This window comes from Excalfactoria chinensis, chromosome 1 (genome assembly GCF_039878825.1).
Source record: "Excalfactoria chinensis isolate bCotChi1 chromosome 1, bCotChi1.hap2, whole genome shotgun sequence".
Taxonomy (NCBI): domain Eukaryota; kingdom Metazoa; phylum Chordata; class Aves; order Galliformes; family Phasianidae; genus Excalfactoria; species Excalfactoria chinensis.
Genome location: NC_092825.1, coordinates 18257488 through 18281386, shown reverse-complemented (window position 1 = coordinate 18281386; position 23899 = coordinate 18257488). Strand labels below are relative to the sequence as shown.

General features: G+C 37.4%; 1 protein-coding gene across 1 annotated transcript in view; it reads left to right on the top strand.

Annotated features, from left to right (window-relative positions):
- The first annotated feature begins 10252 nt into the window (after positions 1 to 10252).
- IL17REL (interleukin 17 receptor E like) overlaps positions 10253 to 23899 on the top strand; it is a 43081-nt gene continuing 29434 nt past the window's right edge. The window contains exon 1 of the mRNA XM_072359889.1: positions 10253 to 10472. Within this exon, the coding sequence (XP_072215990.1) occupies positions 10371 to 10472 (102 nt within the window). The 5' untranslated portion in view covers positions 10253 to 10370. The remainder of the gene's footprint in view (positions 10473 to 23899) is intronic.

Below are 23899 nucleotides of genomic sequence, written 5' to 3'. Positions count from 1 at the left end.
CATGCAGTTGTTTCACCATCTTCTCTCCTGCAAGAGAGCATGCATAAGTAAAACCTAATATTTAGGATGTCCTGGTAATGCACATCTTACAGTGGTAACGAAGAATGCAGAAATGTTAACCTTCAAGATACCTCATTTACCCCCAGGGTTCTTCAGGAAGATGAAGTAGATGCATCAATCATTCAGCTACTTAACTACATCTAACATTTGAGCATAGTTTGCATAAATATAAAGTTTGGCCTTAAAGATGCATTCCTTTCTACTACTTGAGAAGAGAATGACATTTTATAGCATTTAAAAGTGAGCTTCCTTTAGAAAGTTGCACAGCTTCCATGGCTGTTGTAACTTTCGCAACACCTGTGAGAGCTGGATTGGCAAATGGGTCATAATCATAACCTATGTTGTATTTGAAAAGTGCTTGCATACTTTTGTTCTTGGTAGCTTTTTGGAAAGCTATGCTGCTAGCATATACTAAAGCTGGAAATAACTGCATCCTCTGAAGTCAAGGCTTTTTACACACTTAGAATACAAGTTCTATACAGGAATACAAGGTTCCCTGGAGGATACTGCTTGCATGGCAGATATTTTGGGCGCAGCAAATAACTATTGCTGCAACAAAAAAAGACATTTTGGTAATTGGAGAACTATTCTAAAGTAGTCTTATCTTACTGATACCACATTCAAAGGAAGATCAATGATCCTTCACTGTGAATAACAAACACACGGAGCAATTAAAAGGTCAAAGTATTTGAAGGAGGATGCCTGGCTGTGAAGCTGTCATTTGCAGACTACATACTTCTGCCCTGAGGCTCTTCAGAGTTCCATATTCCATCAGTCAGCTGACTGGATGTCCACAGCCTGGACAGTCATCTTAGGAGTTAAATATGGCCTCTTAAAAAAACACACAAATCGTTCCTTTTTAAGAATACAAAAACAAAACACACTTCTAATCAGAATAATAGGTTGTTTCTCTGGACTTCCCCAGAGTCTGATTTCTTCCTTTCCAGTAGGAGGATTATTATTAAGTACAAAAACAAAGATTATGCAACAGTTCAGAAACAGATTTACTTCCAAACATGCAAGCACACACATACAGAAGTTTTTAAGTGGATGTTAAAGTATTTTTAAGTGGCATGTGAATATCACTCGCTCACTTAAAATTTGTTTCATATGACTGAATGTTTGATGATATGAGCAAAAGGAACTTGGCAAGGTTTTAATTTTAGATCTGCCCTCAAAGAAAGGAGGCCAGTGCCAACCCAGTGCCTGAACAAAGTGTTTTTTTCCATGCTAGGCTCAGAGTTAGTCAGAGGATCAATTCACCAGTGTTTCATTTCCAGAGGGCAAGTAGGCAGTGGAATGCCTTTAGAATTACTGAGGTATTGATTAGATTTAGTGAAACACAGCTTACAATAATGTGATTTATTTTAGAAGACTTCTGGAATACAGCTGCTTCTGTATTCCTCTCCAAGAGTGTTGTTTAAAGGCCAGTTGTGGAATACCACAGGATGCTGAAGAAAAAAAGCAAAAAGAGGGATGTATGTACAGACATAGGTGTTAATTCTTTTCCTTCTTTTTTAACTGTTTTTTAAAGTAGTCAAGGAATAGCTTGTAATTAATATGTTTTTAAAGGATGAATACTGAATTTTTTATTTATTTTTTCCCCACTGATGTAACTAAAATGGTTGGACTGAGGCCTGTTGTGTGAGTTTCAACAAGACCAAGTGCCGAATTCTGCGCTTTGGTCATAGCAACCTCATGCTTGGGGTTACCATACCCGTCTGGGTATGCTATACCTCCGCCTAAAGCCAAGTGTCTGGAAAACTGTGTGGAGGAGAACATTCTGAGGGTATGAGCTGACAGCCATCTAAACATCAGCCATCTGTTGAGGCAGCAACTTGAGTGCTGTGCTCAGTTTTGGGCCCCTCAGTACAAGAAAGACACTGATGCCATAGAGTGTATTCAGAGAAGGTCAATAAAGCTGGTGAGGAGTTTGAAGCACAGGCCTTATGAGGAGCAGCTGAGGGAGCTTGGATTGTTCAGTCTGGAGAAGAGGAGGCTCTGGGAGACCTTACTGCCATCTACAACTATTTGAAGGTTGGTTGTGGTGACATGGGGGTCAACCTCTTGTCCTGGGTAACTAGTGATGTGACAAGAGGGAGTGGCTATAAGGTGTGCTGGGGAAGTTCAGTTTAGGAAAACCTTTTTCTCCAAAAGAGTGGTCAGGCACTGAAATGGGCTGCCCAGGGAGGTGGTGGAGACCCTGTCCCTGGATCAAGAAACATTTAGATGTGGCACTGAGGGCCATTGTTAGTCAGCATGATGAGGATGGGTTGATGGTTGGACTTGATTATTATAGTGGTCTTTTCCAACATTTATGATTCTGTGATTCTATAAAATGATTGCAATTCGAATTTATTGTCATCACAGCTGCTTATACATCTCTAGACATTTATGTATAACGATTACATTATCATTTCAGTGACATACAGAGAACTGTAAGGGTGAATGCAGATGTATCTGGAAACCGTAGTTAGGATCCTAAATTCCTACTGTAATTCAAATCTCTTCTGAATCAAAAAGGTTGACTGAGTTTAATTGTCTAGTGCATCTATTCCATTCTTTTGCAATCATTGGGTGACTTTCCCGAGGAGTGAAGACAAGTGTTAAGGAAACAATATCCCACTTACCTCCTGCTGGCATGTGCTGGTGTAATACATATTGCTTTATCATGTGATCTAATTGCACAAGTTGCCCTTGGCCTAATTCTGCTCTTTCCTTTTGTGTGGCTTTTATTTTTCTTAAAAGCTTATATAAAAAATGATTTCTATCTAAGCAAAGAATGATTTAGAAAAAACTTAAGGAATTAAGCTTGCTTCCATTGACACATTGGCTCAGATCATTACTGTGAGCTCCATTTCAGTTAGATCAGAGATGATGGCTGGATATTTCAGAGCTGGATAGGTATAGAAACTCAGTGTTTATGTATTTAATCAGTGGTACACAGTATTGGTTTGTGATCCATATTACACATGCTTGGGTACTGTGAAATATACTTTGTATATAATCAGGACATAACTGTGCTGTTCAAGGATTTTTTCAAATCTGCTGGGAAATGTGGATTGGTGGCAAGTAGCTGAGAGAGTATCTGGGGAACAGCAGAAATAAATCAAAAATTCACTCAAGAGAGAAAAACACTGATCCAATAAAGGGCAGAACAAGGCATGTGTATCTAAGGAGGTATTTATCAGGATGGAAGTATGAAAAGGAGAATTTTAAATTGAGTCCTGCCATAATCAGGTGAATCTTCACACAATCAGGGGAGGGTCAGGTTGAATATCAGAAGATCCTTCACAAGAGAGTGATTGGACACTGGTACACCTGCCCAGGGCAGCAGTCATGGCACCATGCAGCTTGTGTTCAAGGAGCGCTTGGACTACACTCTCAGACATATAGTCTGATTTTTGATTGATCCTGCACGGAATCAGGAATTGGAATCAGTGCTCCTTATGGGTCCCTTCCAAATCAGGATATGACTGTACGATATTGAAATCTTCACTGTAGGATTGCCAGGGCAAAGGGCAAAATTGTGTCAGCACTCTCCTAGCACTAGGCAATCCTGTCTTTCAGTGGGTGCTCAGGAAAGGCTTAATGACTGTGAATAATGTCTTAAACCTGCAGACTTAGGAATGAGCACAGAGAATTGTTCATCTAAACGTACTTCACTGGTTCACAAAGAGTGGAATTGATTTCTCACTATTCTCAAATTGTCTTTATATTCTCTTGACATGAAGCTTCAAGATATTCAGTGTGTGAGGAATGGTAAACTTTTGTCTTAAGCTGGTGTCATTGTCCAGGGTGAAGGATAGAAGTAGGAGTGTATTCTAAGGATGTGACTTTTCTCTCAAATTTGATGTTGGTCTGCTTTGTATAAGCAAGTCTCCACATGACTTTCTCTGCATGGACATTATGAACACCACTGAATGTCTTTTTTTCTTTAAAAAACAAACAAACAAACAACACCAAAACAACTCAATTTCTTTTCTACAAAAGAAAGCATCCCAATCTAAGCAAAGGAACTATTCTCCAGCCAAAACCCATTTCCCTCTTCCGTGTCAATACAGCTGTCAGATATATCTTACAGTTACAAAGTCCTTAAGCTGTGGAATGTTTCCTATTGTAATTATATATGTGCTTAGACAAAGTGTTGAGAGATGCCACAAATACCTCTTTTTAATTTATGTTATTTATTTTATTTATTTTTTTTAAGGTTCTGAGTGTTGTAGTCAGATGAAAGTCAAACAGATTCTTGGAACACTAACAGACATTGCTTGCCTCAAGAGTGACACCTACCTTGAGCAGATGGTGCCAACATTTCTGTGCAGCATTTGCCACAATTCTGTGTGCTCAGAAATGCACAAAGAGGCCCTCTGGCAAAATGTTTCCTTTTTTTTTTTCTGTATTGAAGACATTTACAGAGTAGCTGACTGTCCTGCCATACTCAGTGAAAAGGAATGAATTACTTTATCATTACTACTCTATTGTTCAGTACATTTCTGCTACTGCAATTAGCTGCTTTAAATCTCAGCCTAAAAATTAGATTAGGACAATGAATAAGTCTTTACATTGAGAAATTTTAAAAGAAAGGAAAAAGATATGAAGAGATTCAGATTGTTTTTAAAGTATGTTGAAACTGCTGGAATACAAACATATTAAAATTGTATTGCTGCCGTTATTCCCTTTGGATTCACAGGAGATATCTTCTTTCGAAGTATAGTGTCAAGTACAGCATAAAAATGTGTCTTTTTCAGGTAGTTTGCCAGGAAGAAATGAGACAATCTGTTACTACCTAAAATCTTACAGAGGGTTCGTGTGCTTCTTGAGGCTTTCAGAACGACATGCAAGACATGTAGTATTTGCATAGCAAATGTGTTATGTTAGGGGTTTGTGCATGTAGCTGAGGCACACAGAGAAAGAAGTTAAATGAGGAAAGAACCCATTCACAAGGGGTAGATTAAAATAAGAAGCTTATGCTTCTGTTAGAAATATCCCTCTTGGGATATTGTGCTTCTCCAGATAAAAAAATAATTGTAGCATCCGTAACTCAGCCTGCGTTTCAAAGGTTTACATAGATTCAAATTAACAACAGTGTTCCTCAAGAGTCTAAGAAGAAGGGGGTGGTGTTCTGCTAAAAAACCTTGTTTCAGGAACTTGTTTAATGTACTGGTTTGGTCAGGTTCTGTTTAAAAAGTACCCGTGGCTTCTTTACATGTAATGCTGATGTCCGTGTTTTGTGTATAAATCTGGGGATGAGAGCACGCGTCTGAGAGGATGAACCCTTGGGGCCAGAGTGATTCTCAGCTTGGAGGGGTTTTCAAACTGCAGTCTGCAGTCCCTGAACTGTCAGTTCGTAGGTGAATGGCTGAATCATCTTCTAGTGGAATGTTTCATCTTCAGGCATCTTCAAGTGCATGTTTCTAGTCATTATTTTGTTATTATTTGTGTGAATTTGTGTTTATCCAGCCACTATTAATGCAAAATGCTTGTCTCTGTTTTTCTTCTTGATATTTAAGTGTGTGAAGAGGAGATATCATTGCCTTTTAAGAGAAGAACCATGGGAACAAAGTATATCTTTGCAGTTATCAGTCAGCTCTTAAGGAGGCACATGGTTTAAGTGCACTCTCTCAGTGTTTGTTGATAGCCACACACCAGGCAGCTGGCCAAGTTGCTTGCAGTCATGGGCACTCGTCTCAACCTCTGCACACCTCATGTACTACAAAGAGAGACTGATATCTAACTCACCTTCAGATTCCTTTCTGAGGAAGAAGTGCCTAAATTGCAGCTTAAGCAGCTACAATCACTGAAAGTCTAAAAGTGCTTGCTACGTGTAGGCTGCTGTAATCTAAGTATACTACGCATCTCTCTAACAGTTATTTTCAAGCTGTAGGATTCAGCTGAAATTAGGTTTCATGGCTTTTTCCTCTCTGAAAGCACACAGAATAATAAGCAGAAGATGGCATTCTTTGTCTGTGGAAACACTTTCAAGTGGGAGAAAGCATGCAAATGCTGCAGCTCGTTTTGTGCAGCTCTACTACAGAAGCATTCATACCTATTTCTGAACTGCTCCAATCCTGGAAGTTGGACAAAGTGATAACTGATAGCTGTGTTTTATGTCCGTATGTCTGAAGTCATTCAGAGCTTATACCAGCGGCAGTATCCGTGGGAGAATGACTGTGGGTTCCTTTGGATCATGTAGACGAAGTAAGAGGTGATTGGTTTTCAACAGTGAAACAATATCATGTTGAATACAGGATCACTTAGGCAACACCTATGTCACCAACTAGTCTGCGACACTTCAGTGCCCCTGCTTAGTACCTAGGTGTCCAACCTTTTAGCTTTTCTGGGCCGCAGTGAGTGAAGAGAAATTCCCTTGGGCCCCACATACAGTGATGACTCCAAAAGTAATGCCTCTTATTTATTCTCATGGAAACTACAATAGATACAAAGGGCACAATGACACTATTTGATGGAGCAAATTCTCAGCTACAGAACACACTTATTCAACGTAGTCACCACCATTAGCTGTGCATTTTTGCCAGCAATGAACAAGAGCCTGCATGCTGCACTCGTAAAAATCTGCATCAGTGAAGGTGACCCACTGTGGCTGGTGCCACTGCTGAACCACACCATGCACCGCCTCAATGTGCATGGGTGTGTGGGCTCACTCAGCCCAGGAGATGTAGGCAAACTTCTATAAAACTGCAGCTCCTAAGTGGCTCTGAATCATTCTGAATATTTTGTTCTAATGTCTGTAGTACCCCACATGGATCTCCTCCAAAGCTTGCCTAGCATGACAAGAAGCTGTTGAGTTATAAACACTCAGCTGTCTTTTGGTTAATGTGAGAGGCCCTGGAGCAAGATGTCTGCTCCGTGGTACAGGCAGTGTGACAGCACACTGAGTTCAAAGAGAAGGCATGAAGCTGTGCTGGCTATGGCCCTTCATCTCAAGACAGCTGTAATAATAATATGTGTGCCTGTGTTGGTGAGACATGAAAGTATGTAGTGCTGTACCACAGGATACTCTTGCAAAATGTAGTGTGCATATGGCTATTGTGGAACAAAGAAGGCTGGGACTTCTCCGGTCTGAATGTGACAGGGTCATGCCTACCAGCCTAGGCAGTGATGTCGTTATCTCAACAAAGTCGGTATGTGTGTAGCCAGGTTGAAATTTATATAGATTTCTGCACTTAAACTCCTACAAAAGAAGACACAATATCTGACTACTTGGGTATATCTAGCAATATGCTTATCCTAACTTTTGTTTCCAGATAGTACTCCTTGTACATACTTGAGAATGGTGATATCTCTTGAGCTATCAGGATACAAATCATATGAGAGTGGAAATATAAATTGCACTGGTTGAGACATAATTTTACAAGAGTTTGCTGTCAAAAAATGTATAAAACAACAAGGGTATTAGCAACTCACGGAACCTAGTAGCAGCTATTATGGGAACTTTCAGGACTGAAAGAGTGTACTGTTGGAGCAGTGCTGCTGACCAGCACATTTGTCTGGTGACAGAAATGTGCTAAGAAACAACAAAGAGAGTGAGAAAGAAGAAAATGCAATAATAGTGAGTGACACCAGTTACTTTCATGGAAATGGAGGAGTGTTACCCCATGGGTTGATAGAGAAACTTAATCAGTATAAGCACTATAAATGACTTAAGCACATTAAATGACTGTTGCTTAGAGCAAGTCATCATAGACCCCATAGGAAGAAAAGAGCTCTTGGTTCTTTTCCAAGCAGACACTTAAAAATCCACTCTTCAATAGTGGCACAAGTTCAACATCTAAAAACTGTGCAACGCTGAAGTACGTATAAAAAGATAACTAGATAAAATGAACAAGTGTTCAAAAGGCATTTAAAAGAAGCAACTGAAAGGGTGGAACTAGATAAAATGAACAAGTGTCCAAAAGGAAATTAAAAGGAGCAGCTTGAAGCGTAGAAGCTTTCCAGGCTCATAGATTTGTTTTAAAGTAATATAGTGAAAGCTCAGAAGAGAACATACTTAAGATATCTCCCAAAACTTCTCCAGTAAGTCATCATTAGCAGATTTAATTGAATGAGTAGTTTTAAGAAAGGTGAAATACTATCTTTTTTTTTTTTTACCAAAGATGAGAATGAGGACCCATAAGGAGTCTACAGAGCTGGCAAGAAATGGAGATGTGAAAGGACACCTTATGCTTAAAGCATATGATGACACAATAAAGTTCTTGCTTGCAGTAGAGTTCATTACAGGGAAGCATACTAAAGGGTAAGCTGGTGGAAATGTCTCAGAGTCAGTGTTCTACAGGGTCCCATAAATTGCAATTGAAGCTGAAGTTGCAAAACGACTAACAGTGGTGTATGCTGAACTGGCTTTTCTGCAGTAAATATACTGGTAAATGTGATACACCAAGGGAGAGGCACAATGCCTTTTTGTTGGAAGCAAATCATGCCACTGATGATTCGGCCAACATCACTGTACTATTGTATTAATGGTCTTTGGTCTGATTGCTCCTGAACAGTCCTGAGTAGGACCTCCTGTTATAAAAGGGTATCGTGAAAATAAAGAGATATATTCTTAATTTTAAAAATAATATTATTAATAATAATAAGGCAATGCTCAACTTTCTAATGCAAGAACAAGAAAAGAACCCTACTGACTCATTTAGAAGCAGTTTAAACTCAAAACAAAGCAAGTAAACATAGTTCAATAGTGTAACTCATTGCCACAGGGTAGCTAGAAGGATAAATAGATGCCATTTGTACTAATGTTGTTACAGAGGTTATTGTACAAATTCATGTAAGAAAGGTCCAGAAATAGCTATTAAAAATAGTGACATTCACATGGCTTTCAGTTCAAGAAATTCATAAGCTATGGATCACTGGAACTTGGAAGTATTTATGTAAAAAATATCCATAAAAGTAGCACATTATATTTAATTACTTTCTTCTTTTGTCCAAGTATGTGCTATGGATCTTGCTTGCCATGGGAGAGTAGACTGGGTGGATTTCATGTGTGGATCTGATGAAGTGCATTTTTATGTTTACAATGATGACATTTACTTGTTGTTTTTTAGCCAAAATAATCTAATGACAATTTGGGCAGTAATGTGACTGTTACCACTTTTCATCTTAAAAAAAAATAAGAATATAAAAATTGGAAAACTGACAAACTGGACTCGTGACAGTGTCGAAAGTACTGAAATATAAATGCAGTAGATACACTGGCAGATTAGACATCATCTCTAACCAAAAGAAATATTGGTAATGCTTCATCCTATCAGATGGAGTTAAATGTGATTCTCCTACTGTTATTAATGTGAACAATTTAATTAGAGCATGGAAGGTGTGGGTTCTAGCCCTGTCCTGCTGGAAGGTATCCCTAAGTTGTCAGCAAACCCTCTTTGGAGTAATACTTCTCTGTTCCACCTCAGGCATAACATACCACATATCCACCATATGAACCAGAAGCATGTTTTATTGAATACATATTCCCTGTGGTTGATTCTTTGTTAAGATAGCACCAAGAAATGCATTCCTAAGCTATGTATTATTGAGGTGTTGTAGCTCTTTCATACACAGCTTTCAGAGCTGGAGGTGGTCAGCTTCCTCAGCAAAGCCTACTTCCCAAATGCGATGAAAATCCAAAAACTGGAGGTAGGCCAATAGGACAAGAGTCTTCTGAAGATACAAAAGTACAATATGCAAAATAATTCCAAGACACAGATTCCTAGGAAAAAGAAGCTGTTTTTCTTCTTGATGACAAGCAGGAAATCAGTCTTCCAAGACTAATTATCCCAACATAAATGTTCTTTTTTTTTTTTTTTTCCTTTTTTTTTTTCTTTTTTTAAAGATACATTTTTATTTGGTGCCTTAGAAAACCAAGAAAGACAGTAGACATAATAGCAGACAATAATGCATTTTGATTTCAGTGAAGTTGCCTGCTAGAAACAAAATTCCCATAAATATACAAAATTACAGAAAAGAAACACACTAAACTTCATTCAAATCTGACATGGTGAAATCCAGAAGAAAAAGGCTTTTACTGCGATTGTCAGAAATTCAAGTTTCCCATTTTTCAGTAAGGCACACAATAAATGAACTGAGCATGCTTTATATTTCCCACAACCAGCAATTTTCTGTCTTTGGAAACTTTTAGTGGGAGGAGTTGAAAGGTGCTGTGGGAGGGACTAAAATTCATACTGAAGTTTTGGCTCAAGAGAGAGAGAGAACTGTCAGAGTAGAAGATTTCTTCTGACGTTTTTCTTTTTCCTTTTCCCTTTTTCTTTTTTTTTTTTTTTTCTTTTTGTTTTCAGTTTAGGATGATAAGTGTTCATGTTCTGATTCTTCTTATAATTCTATTTTGGAATTATGATTGTCATATTATTCCCAGGATTGAAGAATGTGGACTTTCATGTTCTCAGGTAACCTCTTGTTCTTTGCTACCTCTTAAATTAAGTTGTATGCTGATATAATAATTGTAAACAAAGCAATAAAGGAAAAACCAAAACATATTTCAACTGTCCTGACCATTCACTTTATATTCCTGTCATTCTGCATTAAGTATCTGAAGTGGCAATGATGACTTTTATAAGAAAATAAGGAATTGCTCTCTTTTCAGCTCTTGTTTTTGTTATTACCTTAAAAAAAAAAAAAAAGACTTTTATGTTTGGAGAGCAGTAATGAAACTGATTTAATTTATATTAATTACTTTGGAGATTCGATTTTTACAAGAGCAGTGGTGTCAAAGAGGTGACAGGAGGAGGAATGGGAGGTTGCAGAAATTGCTAATTATGTTAGGCATATAGGAAACATGGATTTTCCTGTGAATAAATGGATTCAACTTGAGGAACAGTAAAACCTGTTTTTCATTTTGTGGAATGAATGTGACTGGATTATTGCATTTAATGACTTATGTATGTACGAAAAATTGGAGTGTGGATTATACCATCACTTCAAAAGCTTTGAATTCTGAATGCTTCCAAATATCCCCACAAAGGGGCAGCATAGGGACATTCTGCTTCTGTTGGCTTTCAGAAAGTTCAAGAATATGGAAAGACATATCAGAAAATAAAAGAATAGAGCATAAATAACAGGCTATCTGATATTTTCGGTCTGAGTATGCAAGGATAGCTGTGTAGTTGCTATGAAGAAGTGGAATTAATTGCATAAAACAATTTGGCTGAATGTGGACTTCTGCTTGAAAATATCACAGTACTTTGCAGTCCCTGAGACAGACAGCTGGGACATACTAAGCACTGTCTAAATGTGATAGTGCTATCTAGGTATTGTCAGTATGTTACAGCAGTTAAGTCTGTATTTTATATGTGTATTCTAGGATATATCTGGAATGAAGATGCTTATAAAACACTGGAGCTGAGAGGAAATAAACTCTAGTTCAAATACTGCTTTATATTCCTGAATTTAAATTCTGTGCAGTCTCACCACATTTAGACATTGTTTTTAAAACAATAAAATGTAGTCATCAGAGATCCATTTCTGGAAGTACCTGAGTACTTTCCAGCAAATTATGTACTTTTGAATGTAAAGGTGCAGGCATTTAAAAGTATCTATTCTCCCTGGTCTACAACAATGAGTATTTAAAAAAAATCTAACTTTCTGATTTATTTCTCCAGAGTGGTTTGCTCTCAGACTCAGAATGTGAAAAACAACAATGATTTTTAATCTGAAGCCCTGGGGAGGCATCCTTCTCTGTCCTATCATAGGTATCTATTTTAGGAAGGCTGGTTTACTAGCTGCCTAAGGTGTTGACGTAAAGAAAGGATCCCTTTCTTTGCCTTCCAGATATTGTATTGCAACTTTCCAGTGCTCAAGGTTGGATAAATGAGAAAGGTCTCTCTATATTTTTTTTTGTTTTCAGCTTACAAGGAAAACACATTCTTTCCAGTGTAACAGAATCAAGTATAAATACCATCTGTGATGTTAAAAGATAGAATTTCAGTTCATGTTCTGTATGTTATGTTTCTGCTAGTTGTATTCAGTAGAATCTTGAATGCATTAATGACTTTTTAAGACAAAAATGTTGCCTTACTGGAAACAATAATGATCTCAACAGGACAAATTACTGCCAGCTTAGCATTTGCAATCCAGTGCAAAGCGTTTTGAGCATTTCGAACTCAAGAGTCTCATGACTAGGTTCTTAGAGAAAACTCCCTCTTCCTTTTCCAATGGAAATAACATCAGTTTTTCAACATAAGCCATTTCAATTCCATGGCTTCAATCTTATTTCTACTTGAGTTACTTTAAGAAGCTGTGCTTTATGTTCTCTGTAATTCAGAACTCGATGGTCTTTGTCAGAGAACTAGCCAGGGGTTACCATTAGTCTTTCAGTGAATGTCCAGTACGTGCCTGTTGTCTTCTGCTGTAGCACACAGGTCTTAAGGTAGGTAATTTGTAGAAGTTAATTGAATTAACTTCACCATCAATTTACTTGAAAATTTAAGTAAATTGAAAATCAATTTACTTAAAATAATGAGAAATTGTGATTTTACAGGTATAAGATGCTTTCTGTTGCTGTTATAAATGTATACTATAGGCATTTTTCGTCCTTCACAGAATCTTCCCATGTCTGTATAGTGATTTTCTCTTCTGCAGAGTCAGCCTTGCGGTCGTATGGTTCCTCATAAAGCAATAGGGAAACAGAAAGCTTTTTCATCTTTCTTCTGCATTTTTCAAGCTGTGGGTATTGTCAGAGGGATTTTGAGCAGGTTCAGGAGCTAAAAATGTTGAGTTTGACCACCAGACTTGACTTTAGTGTCTTCTAAGTATTTGTAAGCAGTTTTTACTTCCTTGGATACTCGTTAGCAAAGCAGGGCTTTGGTTACACTTAGGAGGGAAATAGCAACCTAGCTGTTTTTTAGGTATGTTACCTAATAAAACCTTTATACTCAACTGTTTAGAATTTGGATCCTATTGCAACTTAACAAATCATTCTTAGCTTATCAGGTGTATTTCAGCAAGGCATTTTTGCCTTATACAATATCCAGGTACCATTACTGTAGCACAAATTATCCAGTGTAGGAAAGAGGAAACAAAAGATCACTTCATATTTATGCAAGTATTATGCAAGCATGAAAATATACAATTGTGGTTGAATGATGGCAAAGGAACATACAAGTTTTTATTATGTATTGTGATTTTTTTTTTCTTCTTCCTTATTTTAATGTCTTTAAAGCGAAGGTTAACTACCATGGGTTTGATCTTCCAACCTCACCCAAAAGCAAATACAACTACCAACCAAGATTCCCTGTAAAAGCACAGGGGAATCCCAGCCTGCAATTGATACTGTGTTTGTGCTCTACTTGCTTTATAATCCACATTGTTTGCAGGCTGTACACAAAGAAACAAGCTTACGCCAAGTTTGACTCAACAGCTGGTAAAGATCATGAGCACTACATTTAAAAAAACTTTCCAGAAAACAATGAAATAATATGTGTATTGTCCGCCTTTAAATGTAGCAACATTTCCGAAGTTCACAAATAAAGAAGAAATGAATGAAGAAAAGAAACTGAATGTGGGATTTTCCTGCAACTGTAAAGGCTATTGGCAAAAATTTTTTAATACAGCTGTTGCCTGTTCATGCTACTCATAGTACAAATGTGTAGTGTTTCTTGTCTGCATATTTATTTCATGGATCAGACTGTTCTGACTGAATACTACACACTACAAAGCCAGTGATATAATACAGCTCGCAGGCTACCAACTCAGCTGACATAAGTTGATAGTTTTATGTCAAGGTAAGCAATTTGGATTTTAAAAGTAATCTTAAGACTCTCAACAACGTACATGAATAGCTCGTATCTGGTTTTCTTAGTCTGAGATATATCAGCATGAAGACAAAGAATGGAAGAATTGCCACAGGTGCTTTTGTGTGTGAAGGTATATCAGTGACTGGAGGACACATGTAAAAAATATGAAAAATATCCTCTGCTAACATCTGCTGTTGTGCAGTGCAATCCGTGAGAGCACGCCATTAATGGGAAGCCTGGGTTTTACATCCCTGACTTGTTTGTGTGGGCCTAGTCAAGTAGTTTTGCATCTACAGTTTTCACAAGTACAAAATAGTGCTGACTTTCCTGTGTGATGTGTCTTAATTACATTTTTAAAATTTGCTGCTTTGAATACTATAATTAAATATTAAGTTTTCATTAGTCAAAACAGTCATACTTAAGAAGCTCTTAATTCACTGTATTAGAGTGATATTAACCTATTTTCTTGCCTGCTCTGCTTGTAGTCAGGAGAGCTGCTATTTAGCAAGGTTATGTGTCTGTGTTTTGCAGGATCAAAAATAGCTTGGCAATGACAGGGGACTATTTGCTTTTAAGTTTCCTTCTGTTTTCCATGCTATTGATTGGTTATCATCCCATTTCTTCACCCTAGAAAAGGAGAGAGTCAGATACACATACAAACAGAGACTTAAACTTTCAAATGTTCCTCATAGTTAAAGGATCTGTTACCACTTCTTTCAGGAGAGGTGAAGATGGAGAAAGGTCTGCAGTTCAGAACTTGCAAAAAATGCAGCAGTAGCTCTTATTTTTTTTTTCTCACTTCTCCTTCTTCAAGAACTCTGAGAAGAGATTACAAGGTCGGGAAGGAGATGAGCCACTGGAGTAGCAAAAGCAAAGGCACTACAGACAGTCATGAAAGTTTGGGACACAAAACTAGCTGATTTTGAAAATGGACGTGACAAGGTGTCCTGAACTTCAAATACAAGGCACTGCTATATCTAATTTGGTCTGAATTGTGACTTCTGATCTTAAAATCATGGAATGGTTGAAGTCGGAAGGGACCTCTAGAGGTCATCTTGTCCGACCGATGTGACACTGAAAGGAGATTGCCAGGCTTGTGCCCATTTGACTTTTAAATATTTCCAAGGAAGAAGATAATTTAGGCAGGACAAATATTGCAGAGAGAGGTAGTAACTTATTCTAGACAAGGTGGTGTGACCTAGATGGAATTCTTGAAGTAAAGTCAAGAATTGGCTTAATTTTTAAATTTGCAGGAGCTGGCAGTACAGTACCTATTACTTTGCCATGTTGAGTTATATAGTTTCGTTCTCCTACTCTTGACTGAATGCCTGTGCTGGTGAGAGAATCAGGAGTGATCCAAAATGAGTAGAACTAAGAAGTTTTAAATAATTCCTTTCTTCAGATAGTCTTTGATAGTCTTCTGGCTTTTTGGTGTTTGCCCCAGCATTTAGAAGCTCCCGGATAGGAAGAAAACTTGGACCAAGGGAAGGAAGTAAAAGTTTTCAATCATTGATTGAAAAACATTTGATTTTTGGGAGACACAAATTTTCAGGTGCATTACAATGGGTACCAAACTGTAAAAAGCAGGAACCCACATTTAAAATTGTATGTGTCATGTTACCATCGTCCCCAGAAGAGATGCCTTGTTTTATACATCATTTTTGACACAGGTCAATCATAAAGTTATAAAACAGACCAGTCCAGATCCAACTTATTTGAGCAAGGGAGACTGAATGAGACTCTAGTACCCTGTCTAATTGCATCTTGAAAACCTCCAGTGCTGAGGACTCCACCCTATTCCAGTGTAGGTTGTTGTAGTGATTCGTTGTTCTATGAACATTTTCTTTCTTATATAAAGAATAAACCTTTCCTGGTAAAACGTGTACCTTTTGTTGTTTGGCTTCTCTGTGTGGCTTCTTGTGAGAAAAGAGCCTCTGTCCTCGTTATTGACATCCTTTAAGTACTGGGAAACTATGAAAATGTCTCTCCTGAGACGTCTTTTCTCCAACTAACTCCAGTGTTTCCTTGTAGAACTTCTCCAGTCATTTGATCATCTTCGTAAATAATTTTATAGCAGTTTTCTACTTTCCAGAAAACTTATTTATTTGTAAAAATAAATGTTTTTTTTTTTCCTTCAATTTTGACAACATTTATTGGATGGTTTTTGAAGACCAGTACAATAGTTGACTTCTTAAAAGTTTAGATAAAACAGAAAACAGAAAATTTTCCTAAACAGTAGCGTGTGGCAGAGGAGGTTCCAGAGTAGTTCTGAACTACTTGGCTAGGAATGATCACAGGATAAGTAAATTCATGCATACTCAGTTGGCTCATCATATCCCTGACTCTGCCTTTACAGCTATCTGGGCTTGGATTTTGTGAAGATGTGCATGATCTGGAAAGTCACAGTGGCTAATAATGCTGAGCATGCTAATAGATTGCCTATGGAGCTTGTAGAGATCTTCTCACATGTTAGGCAAATCTCAGATAAAGGTCACTCTTCCTAAGGCAGAAGTGCTGAGTAGATGGCATCTTGATTTCTTTACTAATCATAGTATAATTTTGTCTTTTGGGGGATCTAAAGATGATCATATTCAAGTCATAATTAACTTACTGCTTTGAAACAGTCAGTAGAGCCAAAGGCCTGTTTTCATGTATTGTATGTGTTGCCCTTTCAGTATGCAAAATACAGGACTCACAATTTCGTTCAGGAAGTGTCTGCACAAAAGTAAATGAAATTTAATTTTCATTTAACTAATGATCAGTGGCTGCAGGAAAGTGTTTTGGATTGGTTATGTGTGGCAAGTTTCAATACCTTCTGGAAAACGGATTGTCTTGGAGTTGTCTCTACTTGCCTACATATTTTCAGAAAGTATGAATCATATAAACACCATTGTACAATACTAGATCTGCATTCAATGTCTTTTCTTGGAAAAACATTGAGGAAATAGAATTTATTAAAACTGCCTCCAATTTTGTTTTTCCTTTTCATTCCTTTATATGAAAACTTCCTTGATCTTTTTCCCACTTCCTCATCTCCCTGACCTGCTGTTCTCTCTTCTGTAATGCTAATGACAGATTTCTCCATTTCTTTACAAATATTAATATCTTTGTATTATGATTTTTATTATTTCTACTTTTTATTCCCTTCTTTTTTTAATTTTAGCAATTCTCATTGGAGTATCAAGCTTAATGCTGAATTTTGATCAGCAGCATATGTGCTTTTCATTTTTTCTCTTGATTTTCATATATTATTTTTCTGCAAGATATCATAGAATGGCTTGGATTGGAAGGGACCTCAAGGATCATCAAGCCCCAATGCCCCTGCAGGGCCACCAATCTCCATATCTAATACTAGATCAGGCTAGATAGGATATAGAATATAGTTTTAGTTCTTGGTCACATCTATGTTAGCATCTAGTCTGCTTTTGTAGCTTATTTTTTCATCCACTTTGGAGAAAAAGTAATACGTACACTTTTTATGAAAATGTGTGGCACAGGTCATTTTTAGTGAGTAAGGCTATCATTAAAAATGGGAAGTAAGGTGAAGAAGCATAAGAAGGTACTGAGCACTGGGTTCATTAAGCTGGGGCCATACCCAGGATTCATTGCTACCTCTGAGGACAACTGCATGATCAGGAGAGTCAAGTGAAACAATGCTGCTGTTGTAAAGCTGGTGGAATCCTTCCTCTTTGGAACCACTTCTTTTGGACCTCTGCCACCTCTAATTGGACCTGTGCTAACTTTAGCAACTACTGATTTGCAAGATAAAGTTGAACTAGATGATTAGTCCTTATTTGTTTGTTTTGTTTTTTTTTTAGACCTCTTCCTCTCAAACTGAGTTAACTGCACAAAAATGAAGTAGACTAGAGAATGACTTTTAAAGTGATTATTATTTAAAAAAATATTTTACGTGATTTATTCTTCCTTAGCATTTCCATTTTCATTCCTTTGTCAGTTATCTCAAATTGCAGATCTTTCAACTGAAATGCCCATTATAGGTGTTTTCTTTAGGGTTTTTCAACACAGGGAAGATTGCTTTGGCTTTTGTTACTCATGGCAATACATGCAGGGAATCTGCCATAAATTTTTTGACATGGATTAAGACTTTCAGATGCCATAAAAATATAAATTACTCTTTACAAAATAAGTCATCTCCCTCTGAAATCTTTAAGTGTACAACAGCAAAAAGGTTTTCATCTACATATGCTAAGACAACTTTCCCTTCTCAGCTATGGTTAGAGTGTTTCTGTAACTCAAGCAATCACAATTAACGCTAGTCAGATATCTTTTTCATGAGCTCTATAATGGAAGTGTTTCCTTAACTGATAATATGGTACCAAGGAAGAATGCAGAACTCTCAGGACTGCCATGTGAGACTACTCTACTGCTGCTTCTAGCATGGCCTGAGGGATCATTTGCATGACCTTATCTCCTTACACAACAACATAACAAGCTAAGGCTAGTATAAAAACAAAATCAACATATATATTTTCTTTTCTTACCAGGAAGAACTGTAACTGGAGGTACTCCTAAGTTTATTTCAGTTTCAAATTCTTTTATGTCTAACGATATGTGACATTCTTATGTGGAAGCTGCAACAAACAGAAGCATGTTCCTGTATTTTCTCAATGGCTTTGATGTGTGTCTACGACCTGATATGTGGCTTCCAAAGTCTTGAAACTTTTATAGGAAATTACTGTCAAGTTTTCTTTCTTGTTCTAAGCTTTGGTATGATTTTGTGATCCACGCTGGCAGAGATGGGAAAGGATTACCATGCTCATTTTTTAGAATTTCCTCTTTTCTACACCCAAAAATTTAGGATAGCATCAGTAGATCTTTCACACATTCTGTAATCCAGCTCATTTTCTGTAGTTCTAGGTTATTAAACCTCCAAATGGAGATTGTGAGACAACATTAAATATCTGCTAAGGCAGTATGAGAAACCTGAATGTTGAGTGTCACGATGCCCCATGTAAATTAGAAGTTAAGCACAAGCTTAATCTGAACTCCACTCTCTGGAGCGCACACCTGAGCTTAGGAACCTCCACACTTGAGTTAGTAACCAGAGTTTGGTGTTCTCTTTTCAGAGCAGCTTTTGAGTTCCACTCCTCCAAAATTTCAGGTTTTCTTTCTGTTTTGTTTTCCTGGTGAAAATGGAAATGGCCTTAGAAGTAAGAAACAGATCTTGTATTTGAATGTTAAAAGCACTCTGTTTTACAAATTTCCCTCTCTCTTCCCTGTTCTTCTCTCAAACCATCAATTTTTCGTTTCCATACAGTATCATTGCTTTGATAGGAGGCCTGGGAAACTCTTGTTTAATGGTGAAGCGTTGCAAAAAGAAAGCTTGTGTAAGGCTAGAACTTCAGGCTATGGAAGGTGTTGAACTTGTCTGCCTCTTGAGGTCAGGATTTGAATAGCCACAGTGTAACCTCATTGCATTCTCAACTTCCTGAAGGGAGAATGTGATGAGGAAGGGCTTGGCCTCTTCTCCCAGGAAACAAACAAGACCCGAGGAAATGGCACAAGTTGTATCAGATGAGGTTTAGACTGGACATAAGATGGAACTTTTTCTCTCAGAGAGTGGTCAGGCACTGGAATGGCCTGCCCAGGGAGGTTGTGAAGTGTTCAAGAGGTGTCTGGATAGGGAGCTAGGAGGTATGATTTAGTGTTTTTTCTGTAGGTATGGTAAAGGGAGGACAGTTAGACTAGATGACTTTGTAGGTCCTTTCCAACCTTGTGATTCTATGATTCTGTCACTTCTCAGTGCTGTTTATGCTTCTCTAAACTTTTCTTGTAGCCTTTTTTGGGCTACAGAGATCATTATGCCATCCAAATCTTAAAGTACTTGACACCAGTCGATGTCTAAAGAGGTTGCAGAACCTACATCCTTGAGTTTTTCAAGAAATGAGCAAATTGTTGTCTGCCTTGGTCTGGTATTGGTCATAGTACTGCTTCTAGCAGGAGGCTGGACTTGGTGACCTACAGAGACTCCTTCTGCCCAAAATTTCCTTGATTCCATTTTATCATCCTCTGTATGTGAAATCCAGTTATTCACTGAAATAGCCATTAATGCTGTGTTAGATTGTCCCTGTCTTATTGTTAGACTAGAAGTGCTTATTTGGTAGATTAGTTGTCCTTTCAAGTAGTTGAGTGGTCTGAAATTTTTGACACTCTGTGTATGGGATGTTGCTGATTTACACCAGCTGAGAGTTTGGCATTCAAAGTGCATTGTAATTTTATTTTGCCTATTGTATGCAATTCTGTTTTGTTAACAACTTGTTTTAATGTTTTAGGAAACATGACATCAAAACTCTTGACTTTATTTATTTATGGTTTTTATTTCTAAAAAAAACAAAAAACAAACAACAAACAAACAAAAAACGAGAAACAAAATGAACCCCCCCAAAACAAACAAACAAACAAACAAACAAACAAAACAAAACAAAACAAACAACCCTATGCTAGAGCATGCTGTTGCTCGAAGCAAATTCCATTTCCAGTCCTGGAGTTGAAGCTCACAATAGATCAAGTAGCTTTTATTTCAGACTGTCATAGCTCCCTTTGGTCCAATAATTTTAAAAGCAAGTGTTTTCTGTGTAAGTCCTTTTGTATCATAGGATTATTTTTACATACAGTTCACTTAAGCAAAGTACAAGTTGGGTATATTCCTCCCAGTTGTGAGACCTCAATAAATGGATGTTCTGATTGGACATTCAGTTGTAGAATGAATGCATGCCTCTGCAAAGAGTTCCCAGAGGTACAATTACTGTGCTACTAAATTCTTTCACTTGTTTTGTCCTGCAAAAGGGAAACAACTAAAGGTCAGTGAAAGTTATATGCCAAGTGCCATTCATGTGGCATATATAGGAATGGGATTCCTCTGCATCAGTAAAATGCTTGAGGAAGCATATACTGTCTTGAAGACACAAATTTCTGTTGTACCCGAACAGTAGCAAGTAAACAAAAATCTAAGAGTCCTGAAGAATTTGTTTTAGTCATATACATTATCAAAATACTCCTAGTCTGTAATGGAAACACTGACTTTCAGTTTTGACAAACACCAGGTTGTGAAGGATGGGAGAATGCATTTGTATCAGTGAAGCTTTACTGAGAATTATCCAGTAATCTTCAGTAAACCCAATATTCTTTTTCCTGTTTGTTCACTGTCAAGTCATTGCACAGGGAAACATATCGGTGTGGCATTAACACAGGCAAGAAGTTGTATTTTTTCAACATGGGACAACTCTTACCAAAAAGTGTGTGGCCTCATTATCCCTGGTCCTGAGCTTAACATACTACTTCTCAGCTGTGCTTATCCTCTAAGTTTCTACACTACATGAATGTGATAAGTTTGTTCAGTTTCGAATACATGTAAAGAGAATAATTTTAGCTTTGAGCTGGATATCCTTGACTCAGAAATGCTTTGTTTTCAGCATTCAATAATAAAATCAATCAATTAGATGCTCTTGTAGAAACAGTAGTGCAAAGTAGTCCAAAACAATGTTTTGCTCCAAGTTCTAATGCTTATTTCTTTTCTGCTAGGGCATCAATCCAATTGTTTTCTTCTGTGATTGCATAGCTGCTCCCATTATATGCCGTTCATGTGTATCTGATTACCACACTGTCAGTAAAAGCTGAAGAACAACCTTGTGGTTTGCCTGAAAGATAGTTTTACCTTGACAATGAAAGTAATTACAGATGACATCCAAACAAACACAGATGCTCCTTTTGAGAAAAGGTCTCTCGGGGACAATGCATCAGTAGAACTAACCAAATCCACAGCAGTTCTAAATGTTCATATTATGTGTATTAATTGTTATAATTCCTCTAGATCTCAGTAAATATTATAATTGATTCAATTGCTAAGTGTGTTCTGTGGGGAAATTATTTTTCATTTTCACTCATTAAGTAACATACTCTTTTGCATAAGTATGTGGCCTAGATGTAATTAAGTTTTTTTTTTAGGAATAATTATGTTATGCTTTCTCTTACTATAAGGGATTTTGTTTCCCACTTTTGGTAAGATAAATACAGGGGTGATCTTCATACCTGTCTTAAAATGAAATAAAAAAGTATGAGAAAAATTTCCTGAGGTTTCAAGTTCTCACCGTCATGAAGGATATGTAAAATCTGAAGTTATTATCTCATGCGTGTATGAAAACAGCTCTGGGAAAAGCTACAGTATATGCAGTTGTTTCTATCCACGAAGTTTTCCCTAGATGATTTGGATATGAACATTTTTGTAAGAAATTATTGTAATGTGTTGAAAGTCTAAGATCATGAGGCAGATCTTAATTTTCTCTTTTCATCCAGCAGCTGTCTACCCCTCAAAGACGTTTTTCCTCATGAAAGTGACTGAAATCACATTAGCATTTTCAGGTTTTTCAGTAGAGACCTTGACAAATCACTTAGAACTTTTGAAAGTCCAGTATCCATAGGCTCTTTTGTCCATGAAGTGAATGGGATAAGCTGATGGAGAAGGGAAAGGCTGGCGGTGGATTGCTTACATGGGGAGGGATAAAGAGATCCCTATCTGTGTTACAGGATAGCCACCAATATGACGTGGCTGAGACAAAGAATATTACCACTTTACAAGGCATCAAATAAACCCTTGTGGAAAACTCTTTTCAGAACTGTGCATGGCTCTGCTCACCTCATTAGGAATAAAGTAGAGTAGAGTAGAGTAGAGTAGAATAGAGTAGAGTAGAGCAGAGCAGAGTAGAGTAGAACAGAACAGAACAGAACAGAATAGAATAGAATAGAATAGAATAGAATAGAATAGAATAGAATAGAATAGAATAGAATAGAACAGAACAGAACAGAATAATTCTTCTTCAATGGTCATCTATTCCAACTGTTTGATCTCAGGGAAGATGTGTTAACACATACATGAAAAGAAGGAAAAGCTGTTTTATTTGAGGAGGATAAAAGAGCTTGGCTCTCCTAGCCTTGCAAAATAAAATCTGAGAAAAATTAAATTACTGTCTGCAGATAAATGGAAAGTAAATTCCAGGGTGGAAAGCGTCTATTTAAGTGAAAAGCTGACAAACACAATCAGAAATCAATAGAAACAAACCATTATTGTATTTGCCTTAGAAAAAAAAGTTTTGTTGCTGAGCAGAGCAACCTCTCTTGACTGAAGAACTTGTCTGGATTCATCAACCTCGTGAGCTTTTTGGTTACAAATTGAGCACCCATTTTTGCAAGACCCTGTGCAGTAAAACTGCATAATCACATTTGCTTTTTATGGCAATTAAAAAATAGAAATTACTGGACTAGAGGGAATTTCATAAAATGGTCATGTTCCTTCTCTCTGATAATTTGGCTTTAGGTAGGAGTGCAGGTAATAGTTTTGCCACTGAGAATCTCTCAAAAGATTTACTTTACTTTCCCTGACATTAATGTAGACATCTTGAAAGAATGAATATTGAATGTCTGACAGCCTGGCCCAAATTATGATCAAAATACATTTTAAAGCATTCTCAGGCATTTCACTACTCTTTTTGGAATTGTGGAAGAGCTGCCATGAGGTCTTCTATGAACCAGGTATAGCAGAGTTAGGGAACAGACTAGGAAACAAAATTTACCTCAGACTCTTTCCTGTGTTGACAGAACATTCAGGGAAGAATTTCTACAGTTCTGCTTTTTCTTCAGTGCCTGGAGGTATAAAAGGAAGTGGGAAATAGATCTCATCTTTGTTTCTTTTCCTCAGCAATTCTATTTCATGAAAGAACTCCTTGAGCCCTCAAATCCAAATCTTCCTCTGCCAATCTTACTTTCTGCTCTACAGTCTTTAAGAGCACAATGTGCTATTACAGTTGAATTAGATTGAGAAGTTGCTGTGCTAGCTAAAAAGTTGGCACCACACCTCCTATTCAGAATGATGCATATTGGTGGTGTCTGTTCAGATAACCTCTAGCTACAGTTGAGTAATGCCACAAGTGGGGAAAACCCTAGAGAAATAGGAAAATCCCTAACTGTTTGTGCATTGTGTAAGTGTGTTTTGCTTAGGCTCTTTGCCAAAGCAGATATGAATCAGAGATGTTCTCTGTATTGCACTAAATTGTACCATCATGTTCAAG